Below are 22,140 nucleotides of genomic sequence, written 5' to 3'. Positions count from 1 at the left end.
ACTCATGATGAAACATGCTACCCATCTCCAGATAGAGAGCTCATGGACTCAGGGACAATTGAAGCAGACTTTTTTTTTTTTGGACATGGCCAATGTGGTCATTTTTTTTGCATGTCCATATATATTGGCATTAAGGGTTTTGTTTTTCTTGCCTTCTCAATATGTGGTGGATAAAAGAAAACTCCCCAGATTTCTTAGAACCAGTGGGTAAAACTAAGAAAAGAGAATCTATTCTTTTGAAAGAAATCCCCAAATAAAAATTCCCAAAACTAGTACAGTGAAAACCCAGAGCTTTCAGGTCAAAGGGGAAAAAAAATGCTACAAGTGAACAGAAAGAAAGAATTCATGTAACTACTAAGGAGACAGAGTCAGTGCTAAAGAGGTGGAAAGTTTAGGACATGATATTCCAAAAGGAAAAAGATAGAGCCTTACAGACAAGCAGAACTTATCCAGAAAAATGGAAACTATTCCTACAGAGGCAGCTGGGTGGCTCAGTATATAAAGTGTGGAACCTGGAGTCAGGAAGACCTGAGTTCAAATCCAGCCTCAGGTACTTACTAGCTGTGTGACCTTGGACAAATCACTTAACCTCTGTCTGCCTCAGTTCCTTTAACTGTAAAGTGGGGGTAATACTAGCACCTCCCTCCCAGGGATGGTGTGAAGATCAAATAAAAAATATTTATAAAGTGCTTAGCCCATAGAAGGCATTTAATAAATGCACATTCCCACTCCTCCCATTGGGGAAAAGATGGATCTTTATGATAAGAGCTTCTGGGAGGCTTTGAAGTACAAACACAAGAGTAAAGAGAAACATAATAAGATAAGTACAAGAGAATAATCTGAAAAGATTTCATGCAGATTCATTATTAGGATAAGAGTTTGCATTCAAAGAGAGAGAGAGAGATGAAACAAGTCTTCCCTGAGAAGTATGCCAGCAGGTGTCATAGAAGGAATCACGGAAGTTGGAGGACCTAGGAGTGACATTTGCCATGTAATGATGGTCTTTAAAGGAGAAATGGAAGAGAAGGGGAGGAATAGGGGAGCGGAAAGGGGGAGCAGGTGTCACTTGAGCCTCACTTTGAGTTCATGCAGAGTCAGGTGAGTAGAATCAGAAGAGCTTATACTAAACAAACTTTCTGACCAGAGCTAAGAAGTCAAGGAGTATGAATGAATATGCAATCACCACTGGAAGTGGCTAGCAAGGAGGCTGTGCCATCGGGAGGGAGCTGATTTCCCTCTCTGATCACTGACAGCTCCACGGGGATTGCCTTCATATGCTTCCTCTGACCAGCCTCCAGTGCATAGACTCTCCCACCCCCATCCCTACTTTCCAGACATAGATAACAGCCTAACGCCCAGGGACCGTGCCACAAGAGGCTGAATCCCTGTGGACAATGAGAATGGGACTGAACTTATTCCTTAATATCTTTCATACTTCCACCCTGCCATCCTCGCCCATCTCAATAATTCTGAACTTCCAGGTACTATTGTCCATCTCCAACTGATCCCGGCAGCCCCCAAACTTCCATTCCCTTCCTTTGTGCTCTCTGAAATGTCTAACCCACAGGGAACAAATTGGCCTCTGTCTCCACGCTTTTTCTTTCTCACTCTTTTCATCCTTCTGGCTCTCACTGAATCCTGGCTCCCTCCTGATGATGCATACTTTTCAGCACCAGTCACACTTTGACTCCTACTCTCCCACTCACTGGTCACTTACACTTTTGTACCACATTCGTGTTTATAGACTCTGAAATTTCTTCATCTGATTATAATCGATTATATTAAATGTTTCCATTTGCCTTGCATTCTTTATCCTCACAATGATCTTCAATCTTTCCAGTCCTCATTTCTTCCCGAGGCCATCTTCCTTGAAGTGGCTGCACTCTTCATCCTTCCCCATCTTGACCGCTTAGTCCTTTGCTCTCAAATCTCTTGTCCATTAATCTTATTGAAGATCTTGCCCTGCAAAACCCCAGCTTTGAATGATTTCCACCATACACTGCCTTTGCTCCTACTCACGGACTGCTGAACAAAGATGGAGAAAATCATGAAACTGTGCTGACCGAGTCCACTATGAGTCCACAACCAAGCCCTAACTGTGGCAAGGCAGTCCTTGCCTAATTACCTTTTCATCCATCCTCAAACCTTCCACAGGTCTCCCAACCCCACCCTCTAATTTGTGAACCTTGCCTCATATTTTACAAAAAAAAATGGAGGCCATTCACAGACAACTCTCTTCTCTCCTGTTTCTCAGCTCACAATGCTCAGATGCCTTCTGCTACTATCTTTTCCTTTCAATTCGTTTCACCTGAAGAGGGTGCCTGTCTCCTTTTACACACAAACCAGTTTCTTCTCTATGTCCAAGTGATCCTGTTCCATCCCATCTTCTCCAACAGATCTCTGCCCCCCTCTACTGTCCCTACTCCGACATTAGTCTTTGGTTGCTTACTGTCTACTGATTGCTTCCCTGTTGCCTCCAAACATGCCCATCTCTCCCACATCCCTAAAAAAGCCTCCCTTCAGCTGTGCATCCCTGCTAACCATCATTCTGTATTTCTCTTATCTTTGGTGACTAAATTCATTGATAAGGTCATCCAAAAGAGGTTCTTCCTAACCTTTGCAGTCTAGTTTCCAACCTCATTTCTCCACAGAAACTGCTCTTTCCAGTAACTAATGATCTCTTAATTGTCAAATCTAATGACTCGGTCCTCCACCTTCTTGTTCTCTGCGCAGTCCTTGGCACTGTTGATCACCCTCTTCTCCTGAATACTCTCTTCTACATAGGCTTTTGTTTTTCTCCCTACCTTTATGATCTCTCCTTTGTCTCCTTTGCTGGATCTTCATCCAGGTCATACTTGCTAACCCTGGGTGTTCCCCATAGATGTGTCTTTGACTCTTTTCTCTTCTCCCTCTATACTGTTTTATTTGATGATCTCATCAGCTCCTATGGATTCAATGATCATCTCTATACAGAGGACCCTCGGATATACTTGTCCAGCCTTCATCTCCCTCCTGAATACAGTCTCACACCTCCAACTGCCTATTGGACATCTGGAGCTGAATGTCCTGTTGACATCTTAAACACAATATGTCCAAACCAGAAGTCAGAAACCATTGTAAGTATGCACAGAAGGTAGGAATTAATTGGAGTTATTATGCTAGACATTGGCAAGAAGAATATTAATGGAGCAAGTTGCAAGAGAAGGACCATAGGCATACACCATTAGCATAATCCAAAATCAGAATTAACTAAGAATGCATCATAATACTGACATACAGAAATGATTGTGTGGCTGGCAAGACAAAATTCAGGTGGGGCATGTACAAGGTGATAGGAATGGTAAATTAAAAACAACAGGCAGGACAACAGCAAGAGCACTGGCTTGGGTTCAAATCCTGGGTGATGTTTACCAATAGTGAAGCCTTGAGTAAGTTACTTCACCTCTCTAGGCCTATTGCCTCTACTACAGAATTATATTGGGCCAGATGGTGTAAGAGGCTCCTTTCCAGTCCTAGGTCTAAGGCAAGGCAGCCCTTCTATTCTTCTCTAAGTGTTTCTCTCTCTCAATCCCCAAAAAAGTTATTCCAACCCTTCTGTTCCCTTCTGAAGTCTCCCACAACTCCTTGTGGCTTCCCCAACCCTGAGAGCTCACCTTACATTATTGGAAAATTGAGGCCACTTGAGGTGAACCCCATCTTCATCTCAAAACCCCTTAACAGTGGTGGAGCCAAGATGACAGAGAAAAAGCAGTGACTTGCTTGAGTTCTCCCCAAACCCCTCCAAATACCCATAAAAAATGGCTCTAAACAAATTAGAAAGCAGCAGAACCCGCACAAAGACAGAGTGAAACAAATTTCCAGTCCAAGACAGCCTGGATGGTTGATCAGAAAGGTATATCATGGCCAGGCAGGGAGGGAGAACAGTTTGGTGTGGGCACACAGACAAATCAGGCCTCAGAAAACCTGGAACAGGCCTCAGACGACTGAATCACAGACAGCTGTGGAGGTATCCAGACTTCTCAACCCATGAACACCAAAGACAACTTAGAAGGTCAGTAGGAAAAGTCTATATCTGCTGTGGGAGTGAAGCTTGGTCCCAGCCTCAGTCCTTGAGTGCAGCCTTGAGTCTGTGGCTGCTTCCAGAGCTTCTGGCCCACAGACTGAGGGGGAATTGGGTGGCTGATCAGATGGGGATTGCAGGGATTTCTCTGCTGGTTCAGGATTCTCTTGCTTTGCCCGTGCTTGGATCTGGGTCACAGTTCTGGGTGGCAGTCCTGGGGCAAAGGGGGGCACTAGCATGGTGAAGCTTTTAGTGGAGGTGCAGAGGAAATCACTCATAGGCCAGAGCACAGGACAGGAAAAGAATAAATACATTGACCTTGATCATACCACCTTGGAAGAACTGAAAATTTATAGGTCCCTAGAAGTATCTCTTAAAACAGCTGCACAAAACCCTTGAAGCTTTAGACAGTACATTCTCCACATTGGAAGCAGACCCCTACTTTAATGAAGAGTTTATAACTCAAGTAATTGGCTAGGATCATGAGCAAACTTCACAAACAAAAAAAAAGTCAGACCATAGAATCTTTCTTTGGTGACAAAGAGGATCAAAACATACAACCAGAAGAAGACAACAAAGTCAAAGTTCCTACATCTAAAACATCCAAGAAAAATATGAATTGGTTCCATGCCATGGAAGAGCTCAAAAAGGATTTTGAGAAGCAAGTAAGAGAAATAGCAGAAAAACTGGGAAGAGGAATGAGAGTGATGCAAGAAAATCATGAAAAACAAGTCAACAGCTTGCTAAAGAAGACCCAGAAAAACACTGAAGAAAATAACACCTTAAAAAATAGCCTAACCCAAATGGCAAAAGGGGTCCAAAGAGCCAATCAGGAGAAGAATGCCCTAAAAATCAAAATTGACCAAATGGAAAAGGAAGTCCAAAAGCTTCCTGAAGAAAATACTTTCTTAAAAATTAGAATGGAGCAATTGGAAGCTAGTGACTTTATGAGAAATCAAGACACTGTAAAACAAATTCAAAAGAATGAAAAATTAGAAAACAATGCGAAATATCTCATTGGAAAATAGATGCAGGAGAGAGAATTTAAAAATCATTGGACTATCTGAAAGCCATGATAAAAAAAAAAGAGCGTAGACATCACCTTTCAAGAAATTATCAAGGAAAAGTGCCCTGATATTTTAGAATCAGAGGAAAAAATAGAAATTGAAAGAATCCACCGGCCTAGAGGAGCAGTAGCGAACAGCAGTGTTTGCATAAGGAGCAGAGGAAAACTGGAAATACTGAGGAAAAAGACTACTTTAGGCCTCTGTATGGCAATTAGTCTCAGGGTCCTGCAGAGAGGCAACATTTAAAGAGAACATCATGAGTACTCTAAGAAGTGATCAAAAGTCTTCCATCCCTTCCAGGTTTCTGGGAGCCAAGATGGCTGGGGTAAAAAGATAGCTGCTCTCACCCTCCCCTATCAAACTCTGAAAGCCCAGAAAATATTGCCCCAGGAAAAACCCTGGAACAGCTGAACCAGAAGAAAGATGGGGAGCAGCAGTGCAGTAGCCCAGGTAGCTTGAGGGATTAATGGGAAAGGCCCCTCTTGCCCTGGGGGAAGGGGAGCAGTACAGAATGGGAAGTGTCCCAGCAAGCTAGTGGAAAGCCCCATTTTAGCACCCCAGGAGGAGATCCTGAAACCCAGGTGATGGAGCAGGCAAACACCAACACCTAGACCTCCCAGTGCCTCAGGGAGGGTGATGGAACCAGTGGAAACCAGCTCAGAAAACCACCAGGTGCCTCAGCATTCTACAGCAAACAGGTCTACCAGTGCCTCAGCAAAAATAAGGGAAGCAGTACTACAATGGGCCCCAGGCAGATAAACACCCTGCAACATCCATCTGAAAGGAGCTGAAGAAAGCAAAAGGAAAGGAAAAGCAGGCAACTGTATAGATGCCCAAGAATTCCAGCCTTGCTGATTCCAGCCCAACACCAGGTAAGCTACCAAAACCCTACAGCCTCCAATTGCCAATATCAGAGACTCCAGCACACACAGCCAGTGACCAAAACCTAGGCTTCCAACACAAGAAGCTTGGGTCAGTGCCCTCTGCTCCCCAGCAGGAGAGTTCAATCTCTTTAATGGCCAGAGAATAAGGAAACACCATGAGCAAAAAGAAATGCACCATAGATTCATGACAAGAGTGAAGATCAAGGCAGAAATTCTGAAGAGGACAACATTGTCAACAAACCCACATCTACAACCTCAAAAGGGAATATGAACTCATCTGAAGCCCAAAAAGCTTTCTTAGAAGAGCTCAAGAAGAACTTTAAAAGTCAAATCAGATACATTAAATTGAAAAGTTTTTGCACAAACAGGGCCAATGCAACTAAGATTAGAAGGAAAGTAGAAAATTGGGAAAGAAATTTTACAACCAGTCTCTCTGATAAAGGCCTCATTTCTAAAATATATAGACAACTAAGGCAAATTTATAAGAACACAAGCCATTCCCCAATTGATAAATGGTCAAAGGACATGAACAGACAGTTCTCAGATGAAGAAATTAAAGCCATCTATAGTCATATGAAAAAATGTTCTGAATCATTATTGATTGGAGAAATGAAAATCAAAACAACTCTGAGGTACCACGTCACACCTATCAGATTGGCCAACATGACAAAACAGGAAAATGATAAATGTTGGAGAAGATGTGGAAAAATTGGAACACTAATACATTGTTGGTGGAGTTGTGAAATGATCCAATCATTTTGGAGAACAATTTGGAACTATGCCCAAAGGGCTACAAAAATGTGCATACCATTTGATCCAGCAATGGCACTTCTAGGGGCTATATCCCAAAGAAATCAAACAAATGGGAAAAGGACCCACATGTACAAAAATATTCATAGCAGCTCTTTTTGTGGTGGCAAAGAATTGGAAATTGAGAGGATGCTCATCAACTGGGGGAATGGATGAGCAAGCTGTGGTATATGAATGTAATAGAATACTATTGTGCTATAAAAATGATGAACAGGCTGACTTCAGAAAAACCTGGAAAGACTTATATGGTCTGATGCTGAGTGAAGTGAACAGAACCAAGAGAACATTGTACACAATAACAGCCACGTTGTGCAATGACTAATATTGTTAAACTGAACCCTTCTCAGCATTACAAGGATCTAAGACATCTCCAGAGGCCTCGGGATAGAAAATGCTATCCACATCCAAAGAAAGGACTATGGAAGTCGAATCGCTATCACTTATTTTTACCTTCTGTTGAGTTTTGTTTCATCTTTTTGATGGTCCCTCCTATTGGTTTTAATTTTTACTTAAAACTTCACTAACGTGAAAATGTTTAATAGGAATGTAAATGTATAGCCTGTATCAGATTGTGTGCCATCTTGGGGAGGGTGGTGGGGAGGAAGGGGGAGAAAAATTTCCAACTCAAAAGCATATGGAAGTGACTGTTGATAAATCTAAATAAATTAATAAAATTTAAAAAAAATAAAATAAAAAAAGTCAAATCAGAGAATTAGGAGAGTCCTTAAAAAATACAATTGGCCAACTGGAAAAAAAGTACACTGAAGAAAACAAATCCCTAAAAAAATACAATTGGCCAATGAAGGAAGTACAAAACTAACAGAAGAAAACAATTGTTAAAAAATAGAATTGGACAAATGGAAACTAATGACTCTATGAAGAGCAAGAATCAGTCAAACAGAAACAAAAAAATGAAAATAAAAATAGATGAAAATGTAAAATACCTGATTGGTAAAACAACTGCCCTGGAAAATTGATCCAGGAGAGACAATTTAAAAATTATTGGCCTACCTGAAAATCATGATGATAAAAAGAGCCTGGATGGTATCTTTCAGGAAATCATAAAGGAAAACTGCCCTGAAGTCCTAGAACCAGAAGGTAAAATAACCATAGAAAGAATCCACTAATCCCTGAAAGAGATCCCAAATTGACAAACCAAGGAATATAGCAAAATTCCAAAATTACCAGATGAAAGAGAATGCTGCAAGCAGCCAGAAAGAAAAATTTAAATATCATGGAACCACAGTCAGGATTACACAGGACCTTGCAGCTTCTACATTAAAAGACCAGGGTGGAACATGATATTCCAAAGGCAAAGGAGCTTGGATGCAGCCAAGGATCAATACCCAGCAAAAATGAGCATGATTTTTCAAGGGAGGAGATGGATATTCAATGAAATAGGGACTTCCAAACTTCCTGATAAAAAGACCAGAGCTCAACAAAAAATTTGATCTTCAAGTACAGACTCAAGAAGACATAAAAAGGTAAATGGGACAGAAGATACAATATGTTGTTAATAAGGGCCTGTTTAAACCCTACAAGGGAAGATGACACTTGCAACCTTGAGAACTGTATTGTTATTACACCATGTTAAAGGAGTATACATAAAAGGGTGGATATTAGTTGACTTTGATGTAATGATAAAAAAAATCTAATCAAGTGGGTTAAATGGATCCAAATAAGTGGATTAATCTGATCTTAGAAAATGTACTGAGAAAGGAGGAGGCAGACAAGGGTAAATTACATTACAGGAAAAGACACAAAATCCTATTACAGCAGAGGGAAAGAAGGGAGGGTGAGCATTGTTTGAACCTTACTCTCATCAGATTTGGCTCAAGAAGGGAATAACAATCAGTTAGGTATAGAAATCTAACTTGCCCTATAGGCAGTAGGAGGGAAAAGGGGAAAGAAAAGGGAGGGGAAGAAGGGAGGGAAGAAGCAGTAAGAGTAAAGGGGAAGAAAAGGGAAAGGGATAATAAAAGGGAGGAGGGACTGAAGGAGGTGGTGGTCAAAAGCAAAACACTAGTGAGGGGGAAAAAAGAAGGAGAAAGAAAAGCATAAATAGGGGGAAAGGATGGAGAAAAAGACACAGATAGTAATCATAACTGTGAATGTGAATGGGATGAACTCTCCCATAAAATGGAAGCAGATAGCAGAATGGATTAAAAAACATAATCCTACAATATGTTGTTTACAGGAAACACATTTGAAAAAGTGACACATACAGGGTAAAGGTAAAAGGCTGGAGCAGAATATATTATGCTTCAGCTGAAGTAAAAAAAGCAGGGGTAGCAATCCTGATCTCAGACAAAGCAAAAGCAAAAATAGATCTAATCAAAAGAGATAAGGAAGGAAACTACATCCTGCTAAAAGGCACCATAGACAATGAAGTAATATCATTACTAAACATATATGCACCAAATGGTATAGCATCCAAATTCTTAGAGGAGAAGTTCAGGGAGTTACAGGAAGAAATAGACAGCAAAACTATACTAGTGGGGGACCTGAACCTCCCTCTCTGACTAGATAAGTCTAACCACAAAATAAACAAGAAAGAAGTTAAGGAGGTGAATAGAACATTAGAAAAGTTAGGTATGATAGACCTCTGGAGAAAACTGAATGGGGATAGAAAGGAATATACTTTTTCTCGGTGGTACATGGCACATACACAAAAATTGACCATGTACTAGGGCATAAAACCTCACAATCCAATGCAGAAAGGCAGAAATATTAAATGCATCCTTTTCAGATCATGATGCAATAAAAATTATATGTAATAAAGGGCCATGGAAAGATAGACTAAAAAATAATTGGAAACTAAATAATCTAATCCTAAAAAATGATTGGGTCAAACAACAAATCATAGAAACAATCAATTTCATTCAAGAGAATGACAATAATGAGACAACATACCAAAACTTGGGATGCGAAAGCAGTTCTTAGGGGAAGTTTTATATCTCTAAATGCTTACATAAATAAAATAGAAAAAGAGAGATTAATGAATTGGGCATACAATAAAAAAACTAGAAAAAAAATTAAAAATCCTCAATAAACACCAAATTAGAAATATTGAAAACCAAAGGAAAAATTAAAAAATTGAAATTAAGAAAACTATTGAACTAATAAATAAAACTAAGAGCTGGTTTTATGAAAAAAAATAAAATAGATAAACCTTTGGTTAATTTAATTTTTTAAAAAAGAAAGAAAACCAAATTACGAGTATCAAGAATGAAAAGGGTGAAGCTACCACCAAGGAAGAGGAAATTAAAACAATAATTAGGAATTATTTTGCCCAACTATATGCCAACAAATTTGACAATCTTAGTGAAATGGATACATATTTACAAAAATATAAATTGCCCAGATTAACAGAAGAGGAAGTAAAATACTTAAATAACCTTATCTCAAAAAAAGAAATTGAAAAGGCCATTGATGAACTTCCTAGAAAAAAATCTCCAGGGCCAGATGGATTTACATGTGAATTCTATCAAACATTTAAAGAACAATTAATTCCAATACTATATAGACTATTTGGGAAAATAGGTGAAGAAGGAGTCTTACCAAATTCTTTTTATGATACAAATATGGTGTTGATACCTAAACCAGGAAGAGTCAAAGAGAAAGAAAATTATAGACCAATTTCTCTAATGAATATAGATGCAAAAATTTTAAACAAAATATAGCAAATAGATTACAGCAACTTATCACAAGAATAATACACTATGACCAGGTAGGATTTATACCAGGAATGCAGGGTTGGTTCAATATTAGGAAAACTATCAGCATATTGAGCATATCAACAAAAGAAACCACATGATCATCTCAATAGATGCAGAAAAAGCTTTTGATAAAATACAACACCCATTATCACTAGAAAGCAATAAAATGGAGTCTTCCTTAAAATAATAAATAGCATATCTAAAACCTTCAGCAAGCATTATATGTAATGGGGACAGGCTAGAAGCATTTCCAATAAGATCGGGGTGAAACAAGGATGTCCATTATCACCACTGTTATTCAATATTGTACTGGAAATTAGCTTTAGCAATAAGAGAAGAAAAAAAATTGAAGGCATTAGAATAGGCAAAGAAGAAACAAAGCTATCACTCTTTGCAGATGACATGATGATATACTTAGAGAATCCTAGAGAATCAAGTAAAAAACTACTTGAAATAATAAACAACTTTAGCAAAGTTGCAGGCTATAAAATAAACCCACATAAATCATCAGCATTTCTATATATTACCAACAAAGCCCAACAGCAAGAGATAGAAAGAGAAATCCCATTTAAACTTACTGTAGACATTATAAAATATTTAGGAGTCTACCTCCTGAAACAAACCCAGGAACTCTATGAACACAATTACAAAACACTTTTCACACAAATAAAATCAGATCTAAATAATTGGAAAAACATCAGTTGCTCATGGGTAGGCCGAGCTAATATAATAAAAATGACAATCCTACCTAAGCTAATTTACTTATTCAGTGCCATACCAATCAAACTACCAAAAAATTATTTTATAGAGTTAGAAAAAATAATAACAAGATTCATTTGGAAAAAAAAGGTCCAGAATATCAAAGGAACTAATGAAAAGAAATGCAGGGGAAGGTGGCCTAGCAATTCCAGATCTTAAATTGTATTATAAAGCAGCAATCATCAAAACTGCTTGGTACTGGCTAAGAAATAGAGGTGGATCAGTGGAATAGGTTAAATATGCAAGACACAGTAGTCAATGACTATAGTAATCTATTATTTGATAAACCCAAAGACCCCAGCTTCTGGGATAAGAACCCACTCTTTGAAAAAAACTGCTGGGAAAACTGGAAAAGAGTATGGCAGAAACTAGGCATAGACCCAAATCTCACACCATATACCAAAATAAAGTCAAAATGGGTTCATGACTTAGATATAAAGGCTGATACTAAGTAAACTGGGAGAACAAGGAATAGTTTACCTATCAGATCTATGGAGAACAGAAGAATTCATGACCAAACAGGAGATAGAGAACATTATGAAAAGCAAAATGGATAATTTTGATTACATTAAATTGAAAAGTTTTTGCACAAACAAAGCCAATGCAACTAAGATTAGAAGGAAGGTAGAAAATTGGGAAAGAATTTTTACAACCAGTCTCTCTGATAAAGGCCTCATTTCTAAAATAATAGAGAATTAAGACAAATTTATAAGAATACAAGCCATTCCCCAATTGATAAATGGTCAAAGGATATGAACAGACAGTTCTCAGATGAAGAAATTAAAGCCATCTATAGTCATATGAAAAAATGCTCTAAATCATTATTGATTAGAGAAATGCAAATCAAAACAACTCTGAGGTACCACATCACACCTATCAGATTGGCCAACATGACAAAACAGGAAAATGATAAATGTTGGAGAAGATGTGGGAAAATTGGAACACTAATGCATTGTTGGTGGAGTTGTGAAATGATCCAACCATTTTGGAGAACAATTTGGAACTATGCCCAAAGGGCTACAAAAATGTGCATACCCTTTGACCAGCAATAGCACTTCTAGGGCTATATCCCAAAGAGATCAACAAATGGGAAAAGGACCCACATGTACAAAAATATTCATAGCAGCTCTTTTTGTGGTGGCAAAGAATTGGAAATTGAGAGGATGCCCATCAATTGGGGAATGGCTGAGCAAGTTGTGGTATATGAATGTAATGGAATACTATTGTGCTATAAGAAATGATGAACAGGCTGACTTCAGAAAAACTGGAAAGACTTGTATGGTCTGATGCTGAGTGAAGTGAGCAGAACCAAGAGGACTTCGTATACAATAACAGCCACACTGTGCGATGACTAATATTGACAAACTTAGCCCTTCCCAGCAATACGAGGATCTAAGATCCAAAGGTCTCATGATATAAAATGCTATCCACATCCAAAGAAAGAACTACGGAATTTGAATTGCTATTTTTTTTTCCTCTTCTGTTGTGTTTTGTTTCCTCTTTTTGGTGGTTCCTCCTGTTAGTTCTAATTCTTACTTACAACATCACTAATGTGAAATTTTTTCCTCTTCTGTTGTGTTTTGTTTCCTCTTTTTGGTGGTTCCTCCTGTTAGTTCTAATTCTTACTTACAACATCATAATGTGAAAATGTTTAATAGGACTGTATATGTATAGCCTATATCAGATTGTGCACCATCTTGGGGAGGGTGGTGGGGTGAAAGGGGGAGAAAAAAATTAAACTCTAAAGCATATGGAAGTGATTATTGATAAATCAAAATCAGTTAATTTAAAAAAAAGAAGGATCCACCAATAACCTGAAAGAGATCCCCAAAAGAAAACTCCTAGGAATATTGTAGCCAAATTCCAGAGTTTCCACGTCAAGGAGAAAATATTACAAGCATCCAGAAAGAAACAATTCAAGTGTGGTGAAAACACAATCAAGATAACACAAGATTTAGAAGCTTTTACATTAAGGGACCACAAGGATTAGAATAGAATGTTCCAGAGGGCAAAGGAGATAGAATTACAACCAAGAATCACCTATCCGGCAAAAGTGAGTATAATTCTTCAGGGGAAAAAATGGATATTCAGTGAAACAGAGGAATTTCAAGCATTCTTGATGAAAAGACCAGAGCTAAGTAGAAAATTTGAGTTTCAGATAAAAGACTCATGTGAAACATGAAGAGGTAAACAGGAAAGGGATATCATAAGAGACTTATTAAGGTTGAGCTGTTTATATTCTGCATAGAAAGATGATATTTGTAACTCATGGATCCTTTGTCAGTATTAGAGTAGTTGGAGGAAAAAAATTATCTGTATGTACACACACACACACACATATGTATTTAGAGAGGGCACACACACACATATATAGATATGTGTGTGTGTGTGTGTATATATATATATATATATATATATATATATATATATGTATGTATGTATTTAGAGAGAGAGTTGAAGATGAAGGGGTGATATCTGGAGAATAAAATTAAGAGGTGAGAAAGGATTATATGGGGAGAAGGAGAAAGGTAGAGGTAGAGTGGGGTAAATTATCTCACATAAAACAGACAAGAGGAGGCTTTTACAGTGGAGGGGAAATGGGGGAAGGTGAGAAGGAATGAGTGAATCTTATTCTCATCGGATTTGGCTTAAGGAGGGAATAGCATACACACTCAATTGGGTATGGAAATCTATCTTACCCTACAGGAAAATAGGGAGGAAGGGGATAAGAGAGCAGATGGGTGATAGAGGGGAGGGCAGATTGGGGAAGAGGTTAGTCAGAAGCAAACACTTCTAAGGAGGAACAAGGTAAAAAGAGAGAATAGGATAAATGGGGAGGAGGGATAGGGTGATGGGAAATATAGTTAGTTTTCCACAACATGACTACTATGGAAGTGTTTTGCATGACTACACATGTACAACCAGTATTGAGTTGCTTGCCTTCTCAATGAGGGTAGGTGGGGAGGGAGAAAGGGAGAAAATTTGGAAGCCAAAGTTTTAAAAACAAATGTTAAAAAATATATATTTTCACATACAACTGGGAAATAAGATATGCAGGCAATGGGGTATAGAAATCTATCCTGCCCTACAGGAAAATTGAGGGGGAATGGGGATAAGAGAAGTGGGGGAGAGACAGAAGGGAGGGTAGATCAGGGGAAAGGGTATTCAGAATGTACGCCATCTTTGGGTGGTGGGAGGGGTGAGAAGGGGAGAAAATTTGGAACTCAAAACCTTGTGGAAGTGAATGTTGAAAACTAAAAATAAATTAATTTTAAAAAAAACCCTCCTCACATCTCCTGCTCTTTCTTTCCACTGCCTCCTGTCTTCTCCAGAAGATCATATCTTCAGTATTCCCGCTGGTCAAAAGCCATTGTCAATCAGTTCCTTCCCTACCACACCCAAATATGCCCACATCTCATATGTCTGGGAAAAACAAAAGAACAAAACACCAGACCTTCATTAGATCCTATCATCTCCTCAAGCTTTTCTCCTATATGTTTCCCTTTCTCAGCAAAACTGGGGAAGTTTACATTGCCTGCCTCTATTTCTTAGTCTCACTCGCTGCTCAAACCTTAACACTGTCTTCTGACCTCATCACTCTATTGAGTCAAACAGTTTCTTTGAAAGTGATGAGTGATGTAATTGCTAAACCTGAGATCTTTTCTCGGTGCTCAGCCTGCACCTATTTGCTGCATTTGACATTGGTGACCACCTGTGCCTGGAGCCTTTGTCCTTTCTGGGTCTTTGTCGCCCATCCCTCTACTAGCTGGCCCAACTGACCTCTCCTTTCTGACTTTCCTTTTCTGCCTCATTATTCCCTCATGCCTTGGAATGATGAACATTCCAGAAGGCCCTTTCCTGGGCCCTCCTTCTCTACCTGCTTTTAGTGAGAGGGCTAACAGCTCTCATGTATTTATCATCTCTCTACTACTGGGCTTCAATCCCACATCACCAATTGCCTATTGGACATTAGAACACATAGACTTACATGTAGCATGTTTAAAAGTGAATTACTCTTCTCTCTAAACTTCTTTTCCCAACGACCTTTTCTTTTCTGTCAGAGGCGCCCCATGCTTCCAATGGCCCAGGTTTGTAACCTCAGCAGTACCCTGGCCTTTCCCTCTGGACCTACATGTCATTGGCAAATCTTGCTGTTTCTACCTTCACCTCTCTCTCATCCCCTCCCCCTCCCTCTTCCTCTATCTTTCTCATCCCTCCTCCCATCTCTTTCTCCCTCTCTCTCCCTCTCTACTCCCTCCTTCCTCTCTCTCTTCCTCTCTTCTCTCCTCTTTTGGCCTCGATACTCACTCACACAAGCAATTCTCTTCATTTGGATTCTCCTACATAATTGCCATCCATTTGCTGTCCCTGCCTCATCTCTTTCCCCTATAGCCTATCCTACACATGGCTGCCAAAGTAACTTTCTTTTTAATTTTTCAAGCAACAGGTGTTTTAAAAACTACTCTGTTCCTTCCTCTACCCTTCCCAGTTAAACTCGTCACATAGCTACAAAGTTCAGCAAAACAAATCCTCCCATTATGTTCAGTCGTGTCTGACTCCTCCATGATTCCATTTGCCATTTCTTTCTCCAGTTCATTTTACAGATGAGGAAACTGAGGCAAACAGGGTTAAGTGACTTAAGTGCCCAGGGCCACACAGCTAGTGTCTGAGGCCAGATTTGGACCTCAGGAAGAGGAGTTTTCCTGACTCCAAGCCCTTCACTGTGCACTATGGTGCCCTCTAGCACCCCATAAGTTCATCACCTGTCAGGTAAGTGGCAAGTTTTATCTTTGTTCTCAGTTTATCACTGGTTATAAAGACTTTTCAAGTGGTTTTCCTCTGCTATCATTGTATAAATTTCTCCAAAAGTATTTTTCCTCATGCACAGATCTGATGTGACTCCTTTACATCCCCTGCTACAGTGGTCACCTATTAACATCTAGGATTAAAGACAAACTCTTTAAGGTTTTAAAACCCTTCACCACCTCATTGGCCATTACTGACCCTCCAGCATGTGATAATTTAGCCAAACAAGTATGCCTTGTTGCTTACTGCCCACCACCCCTTATCCTCATTCCTCCCATCTTGGCATGAAGCCTTTCCCGATAGTCCCCAGCTGCTGGTACCATTCCTCTAAAACGACCTTGAATGCATTTCCATGTGATCATAAGTTTTACATTTATACTATCCGCAGTCTTACATACTAATATTCCCCATTAGTATGTAAGCTCCTCAAATATTGGGATTATTCTTTGTATCCCAAGTGCCCTATAGGGCAGTGCCCTAGAACATAGATCTTGGGACCGATGCTTAAATGATGTGGGAAGGGATGAGGCATCTATGAATGTTATAGGAGGGGGAAAGTAGCTGATTTTAGAGACAAGATATTTCTGTACGTATGCAGAGACAGGGGAATAACTGGGCTTTTCACAAGCCTCATTCTCCTTGACCTCTCAGGAGCTGTTGACTCTATAGAGATCACTCTCTTCTGGGTTTGGGGACACCCTTCTTTCCTCTCTGAAGGCCAGTCCCAGCTCTGGGTGCCTGCTGTCTCCTCCCTTCTCCCCCAACATGCCTCGAATGTTCTCTCTCACTACTGGCCTCCTAGGCTTCAGCTAAATTCCAGTCATTCAGATTGGGAACTCCTTCTTGGCAGGGCCAGACTTTGGCCTCCATTTTATGTTCCCAGGACTAAGCAATCCCTGGCACAAGTTTATTGATTAACTTTAGTTATATGCTCAATAATATGCTCAAGATAAATCTGAGTTCTTCTGTTACTCTGTGGTTCCAAAAGGCATGATGAGAAGAAGATACACTTCTATGATAAAATGAAGGATTGAGCATTCTGATTCCAGGGTAAGAAGCCATTATTACTCCTGCCTTTCAATGAAAAGATGCAGTCAGTAAGTCAACATCCACAAGAACCCTGCTACAGTCCTTGGGATGGCTCAAGGTACCAGTAATCTACTTTTTTTTTTTCATTCAAGCCTTTAATTTCATATCCTATACAATCCTCCATAACCATAAGAATCTTGCCAGAGGCTGGCTTCTGTGAAAATGGAAACTCCTCCTCTTCTCCCCTCCCAAAGCAGTTTTTGCTTATGAATACTGTTATGTTAAGCCTTCAAATATCCAACAGCCAAATGAATCGCTCTGTAAGTTACCACTGCTTCAAGTTAGGCCTTGAAAGAGTTGGAACAAGTTCAGATCTTTGATTTTCAAATGGCAGCCCCATGTATTGTCCACATACTAGAATTTTCAAAATTGGACGTTGTCTAAACAAAACTTACTACAGTGGAATCAGAAAAGGCCTGTGTTTGAAAAAAACTTTTTCCCCCCAACAGTTTTTGCAGTTGTGGTAGAGAGAAAACAAATGAAACAAGATAAGATAGATTACACTTCATAAAATAATCATTATGAGGAGTGGAGAAAAGTTGGGACTGCCATAAAAATACATGCGTATACATTCTGTGTATAATTTATTTACCACAAAACCATGAGTAAGTAAATTCAATGAATTCACACAAAAAGTTTTTAGGTTATGAAGAAAAACATTTAATGAAAAAAAGTTTACATTTGCTAAAAAAAAAAACCCAAAACAAAAAATGAACCTTCATTGCCTTGAACATTGTCATTCACTGCCCCATTTACAAAATAACGTGAAATTTTGTGACAATCAGTCAAACTATTTTATTATATTCACTTAACTAAATATTTGTTCTATCCTTATTGCCTTAAAATTATATTTTACTATTTGTAAGATGACCTTCATCTTCACTGTCTTCACTTTCTTCTTTGTTGCCTGGATTTAGAACAAAAAACACAAGATAGACATATATAAATATTTTATCTTGTATACATATGTATTAACAGCAGATAGATGTAATGGCATTTCCAATTAGAAAGTTATTTAGAAACATTAGAGCAATATCCCATTATCTAACCACAGTACCTGAAACCCAATTTCCTATTAGATCCCATATGCTAGTCTTTTCTGCAAAAATTCTACAAGAGAACCTGTTCAGTTTAGATTTGATATTTTTCTCTTTTTCAAATCAATGAATAAAAAAGGAAAGGTCTACAAGACAAATCACAAGTTAACTTCAACATTTTATTTAACATAATTGATCACAAGCTACACTGGGGTAAACCTCTCAGTCTGTTGATATGTGGACTTCTGTAACTTCATATCACTTTTGAAATGGCTGAATTCAAAAATTGAAATGCTAAATTCAAAAAACATTGACTTTCAACTGAAGAGTCCTGCACTGGGTCAAAATGGATAAAATATAGAAACAAATTAACATGCACAGAATGTTAAAATTCATATGACAAAAAAGCCTAAGTTACACTTTTCATCATGAAATTCAAGATAATGCAACATTCATTTGAATTCTTATTTCTGACAAACGTGCTATATGTTAATATTAGGCCAACTGAAGAGTCTGGTCTCCCTCTGCTTTAATCCTACTACAGTGACCAGAGGGCTCTGGAAAGTCATCTCTGTGCCACAAAATGGGCCAGGTTTCACCCAGTTCAAAGGTTCTGGATCTAGAACCAGTGAAGGACTTAACAGTGTGTGGAGGTGGCCTGTGGACCAGCCAAACAAAGTGCCAAGATCGTACCACAAGATAAGCTGTCCTCCCTCTAAAGGCAAGTAAGGGTCCAAAGACCATCAATTAAGTTATGATGTCACTGTAATATAATCAGTAGAATACCCACACAGAAAGATTATAGAATAGTACACGAAAATTCCTAACTATTCTTACAATAACAAATTCTTGGGATATTTAAATAATAGAGTAAGGAAGCTCCTTTTGAATACCTGGTGAATTGAAAATATAAATTAAAGTTAATTGATGCTTATTAAGGATTTTAGGATAGGGGCTTTAAAATGTAAACAGGTTAGGGCAAAAAAAAAATCTCATTGATCTGGGGCCTTCAACTATTAAGAACAGGTGTGAGAACCCTAAAGTGAGAGAGAGACCAGATAGCTTGCTTACTTTACACACAATTGTAACAGGTTAGTTATATAGTTTTCTATAGCTGCCAAGGAGGTTGGGGGAGGGAGAAAAGGGGAGAAGGAAAGCAAATGACAGTAAGAAAAATGTATAGCTGACAATGAAGAGTCTGGGATGATTGTGGGTCTGCAAATATCATTATATTACAGCATAGTAACTGATGTTCATATTGATGACTACTACTCCTCAAGGAAAGGTTAAATTACGTTTTAAATACTTGGCTTTAGAAAGCAGAGAAGTGTGTAATAGATTTCAGGAAGGTTTCTATCTAAAGTGGTTAAAATAATAAAAAAACAAAAGCTAGTGCTTAAAGGGCAGAGTGAAGGTTCAGTTATCCATAAAATTAGCTTATACTATCCAAGCTTCATATTTATCCAAATCTGATACTACTTGGATAAACAAGGAATTATACTGTACCTAAAAGAATCAATGTTTTACCATTCATAACAAATCGTTGCTTTTCAGTTTTGTTTCGGAATAACAAAACTAAAAACAAACTTGCTTACCTACCCTGCCCTACAGTGCTCATTTAAAATTTTTGTTTTATTGAGGAGGAAGCTCAACATATTCCAAACACTTAGGCCCTCTTCTGCCCCAAGACAGACAAGATCTGTTTCATCTGTTCTGGAAAAGTTGACCATATATGTATTACCAGAACAGAATAAGGTAAAGATTGGTATAGCAGGAAGGGTTTCACATTATATTTTATTTAAATTGCCTTAGATAGCAAACACACATTACCTCATTCCAAAGTCATGTAAATGATTTTTAGATTATCTTATATAGTACTGAGAGTTGAACCTAAACCTTTGAGAAATTTAGCAAAAAGTGTGATATGCCCATTAAAAAGAAATGTCATAAAATATGACATCATACCTATTTTGAACTTCTGGTAGCTGGTTTGGTCTCCTTAAGTTGTGTTTTCTTCTTTTCCATGAGTTGGAAAACTCCTGGTCATTACTTAATTTTGTGGATTCCACAGCGTCATTTTCTTGAGTCTGGTTTGTGTTATTTTTTAACATAGTACTGCTGCTTCCTTCTCTAAGCAAAGAAGGCTCTGACTGGGTTTCTTGGGGCAATAAAACCACTTTTAAACTGTCGTTTGCCTTTGGGACAGATTTTAGAAGACGACTCTCTGGGCTATACTTTTCAACATCAGTTGGCTCTGACAGTTTGCTACTAGGTGTCTTTGATTTTCTTCTCTTCTTTGTCAAAATAGTACTGTAAAAAGTTTTCTTCCAACTTGAGACTTTTTCTGGGGTTGATTCTCCTGCTGTTAAAACAGTAGTCTCTGAAGCAGCCGAGGACGGCTCATCTTTGCTAAGATTAGCAGATCTTTGAAGATCTGTATCACCCCCTTTCTCGTTTAAGCACTTGTCAGGAAAAATCTGAAGAATATTTTCTTTTCCAATCTTACCCAAAGGTAGGATGTCCTTTGACAAAGGATTAAATCCTATCCATTCTGTATTGCTTCTGTTTCTCCCTTTAGACCTTAAATGTACCCAGTCTTCAGTCATACCTCTATCTTTATTCTCAGCACAAGCTATCTCCATTGCCCTAAGCAAAGGAGAACTATAGAGTTCTTTCTCAGTTTCACTTTGGCTTCCAATTCTAAAGGATTCTTCCACTCTATCCTCGGCTTTATTTTCCAGGCTTGGAAGCTGCTTTTCAACAATCTTTGTTGGACTAGGTATATGATTAATGTCTTGTGGTTGTTTGTTTCTGTTTCTAGTTAAACATAAAATTCCTTCAGGTACCAATGAATTTTTAAAGATATTGGGGCAAATACCCATGCATTTCTCCTCATCTTTTTCGATATCGTTTGTGGGTGTTGATACAGGATTAGATCCTTTCAGTCCTGTATCCTTTTTATTTTTATTGCTAGACCTTAATGCAGTCTTCTGGACTTTCGCAGGCTTCTTTTCCTCTTTTAGTTTTATTTTGGGTGCAACCCTGGCAGCATGGAGTAATCTAATACCCCTACTTCTAGATCGTGAAGACCCATGACATGGACTCACCTCCTTCTTATTTGCTTTCTTCTCCGGGATACTCTTCCCTAGACACTCCATACATATACTCTCTTGTGCTTCTGTTTTGTTTTTACCTGGAGATCTTAATGACATAAACTTCTCCGGGAAGCTCTTGTGCAGTCTGTTTGTTTCCCTAGACAATGTATTATTAAGTTCTTGGGATTCTGCATCTACTTTATTTTTGCCTCCAGTTTTTGAAGTCATCATCCCTATATTGGGACTTGCATCTTTAAGTTTCTTCTCCTTGTTCTCTGTCTTACATAGTTCAGTTGGTAAACCTAAATTAGGCTTTTGTGATTCCTTAGCAGACTTAATTATATTGCTAGATCTTAAAGATTCCATCTTTGCATGAACTGTGGAACTCTTAGGTGGTGTCTTTTCCTTACTCTCTATGCATATCTTCTCTCTCAAATTTGACTTGTTTTCCTTAAAAATTTTAGTTTTGCTTCTCGTTCTTGAAGCTACTCCATCTTCAATCACAGTCATCTTCCCCTGCAACTCTTCACATATTTTTGATCATTTTCTGTGTGTAACTCATCTATTTCACTCGATAAACCCAAATTCAATTCCTCGATAGTTTTATTTCTATTTCTAGGGTGCAATACTAGCTTTTGACCTTTTAACATCCCTGGAAAATTCTTCGAAGGTTCCTTTTCACTATTTGGGAATATTTTATCTGATTCACTAGGAAATATTTCCTTTTTATTCTTAGAACGCAACACCATCATTTCTTTATTCACAATTCTTTTTTTCAATTTTAGCTCTTTTAAGACCTTAGGGGGCTTCTTTT

At 38.5% G+C, this 22,140-nt stretch overlaps 1 protein-coding gene across 1 annotated transcript; it reads right to left on the bottom strand.

The window, feature by feature from the left end:
- Positions 1-17,859: 17,859 nt before the first annotated feature.
- Positions 17,860-21,837, bottom strand: LOC110202211 (uncharacterized). The gene is made up of 2 exons (XM_020978239.2): positions 20,197-21,837; positions 17,860-18,101 (listed from the first exon to the last, which is right to left on the bottom strand). Exons 1-2 carry the CDS (start codon positions 21,834-21,836, stop codon positions 18,083-18,085), a joined length of 1,659 nt encoding a protein of 552 aa, XP_020833898.2. The 5' UTR covers position 21,837; the 3' UTR covers positions 17,860-18,082.
- Positions 21,838-22,140: the final 303 nt, after the last annotated feature.

This window comes from Phascolarctos cinereus, unplaced genomic scaffold (genome assembly GCF_003287225.1).
Source record: "Phascolarctos cinereus isolate Bilbo 61053 unplaced genomic scaffold, phaCin_HiC Scaffold_3;HRSCAF=262, whole genome shotgun sequence".
NCBI classification, from domain to species: domain Eukaryota; kingdom Metazoa; phylum Chordata; class Mammalia; order Diprotodontia; family Phascolarctidae; genus Phascolarctos; species Phascolarctos cinereus.
The sequence above is the reverse complement of the archived record's forward strand: the minus strand, read 5'-3'. Positions and strand labels throughout refer to the sequence as shown.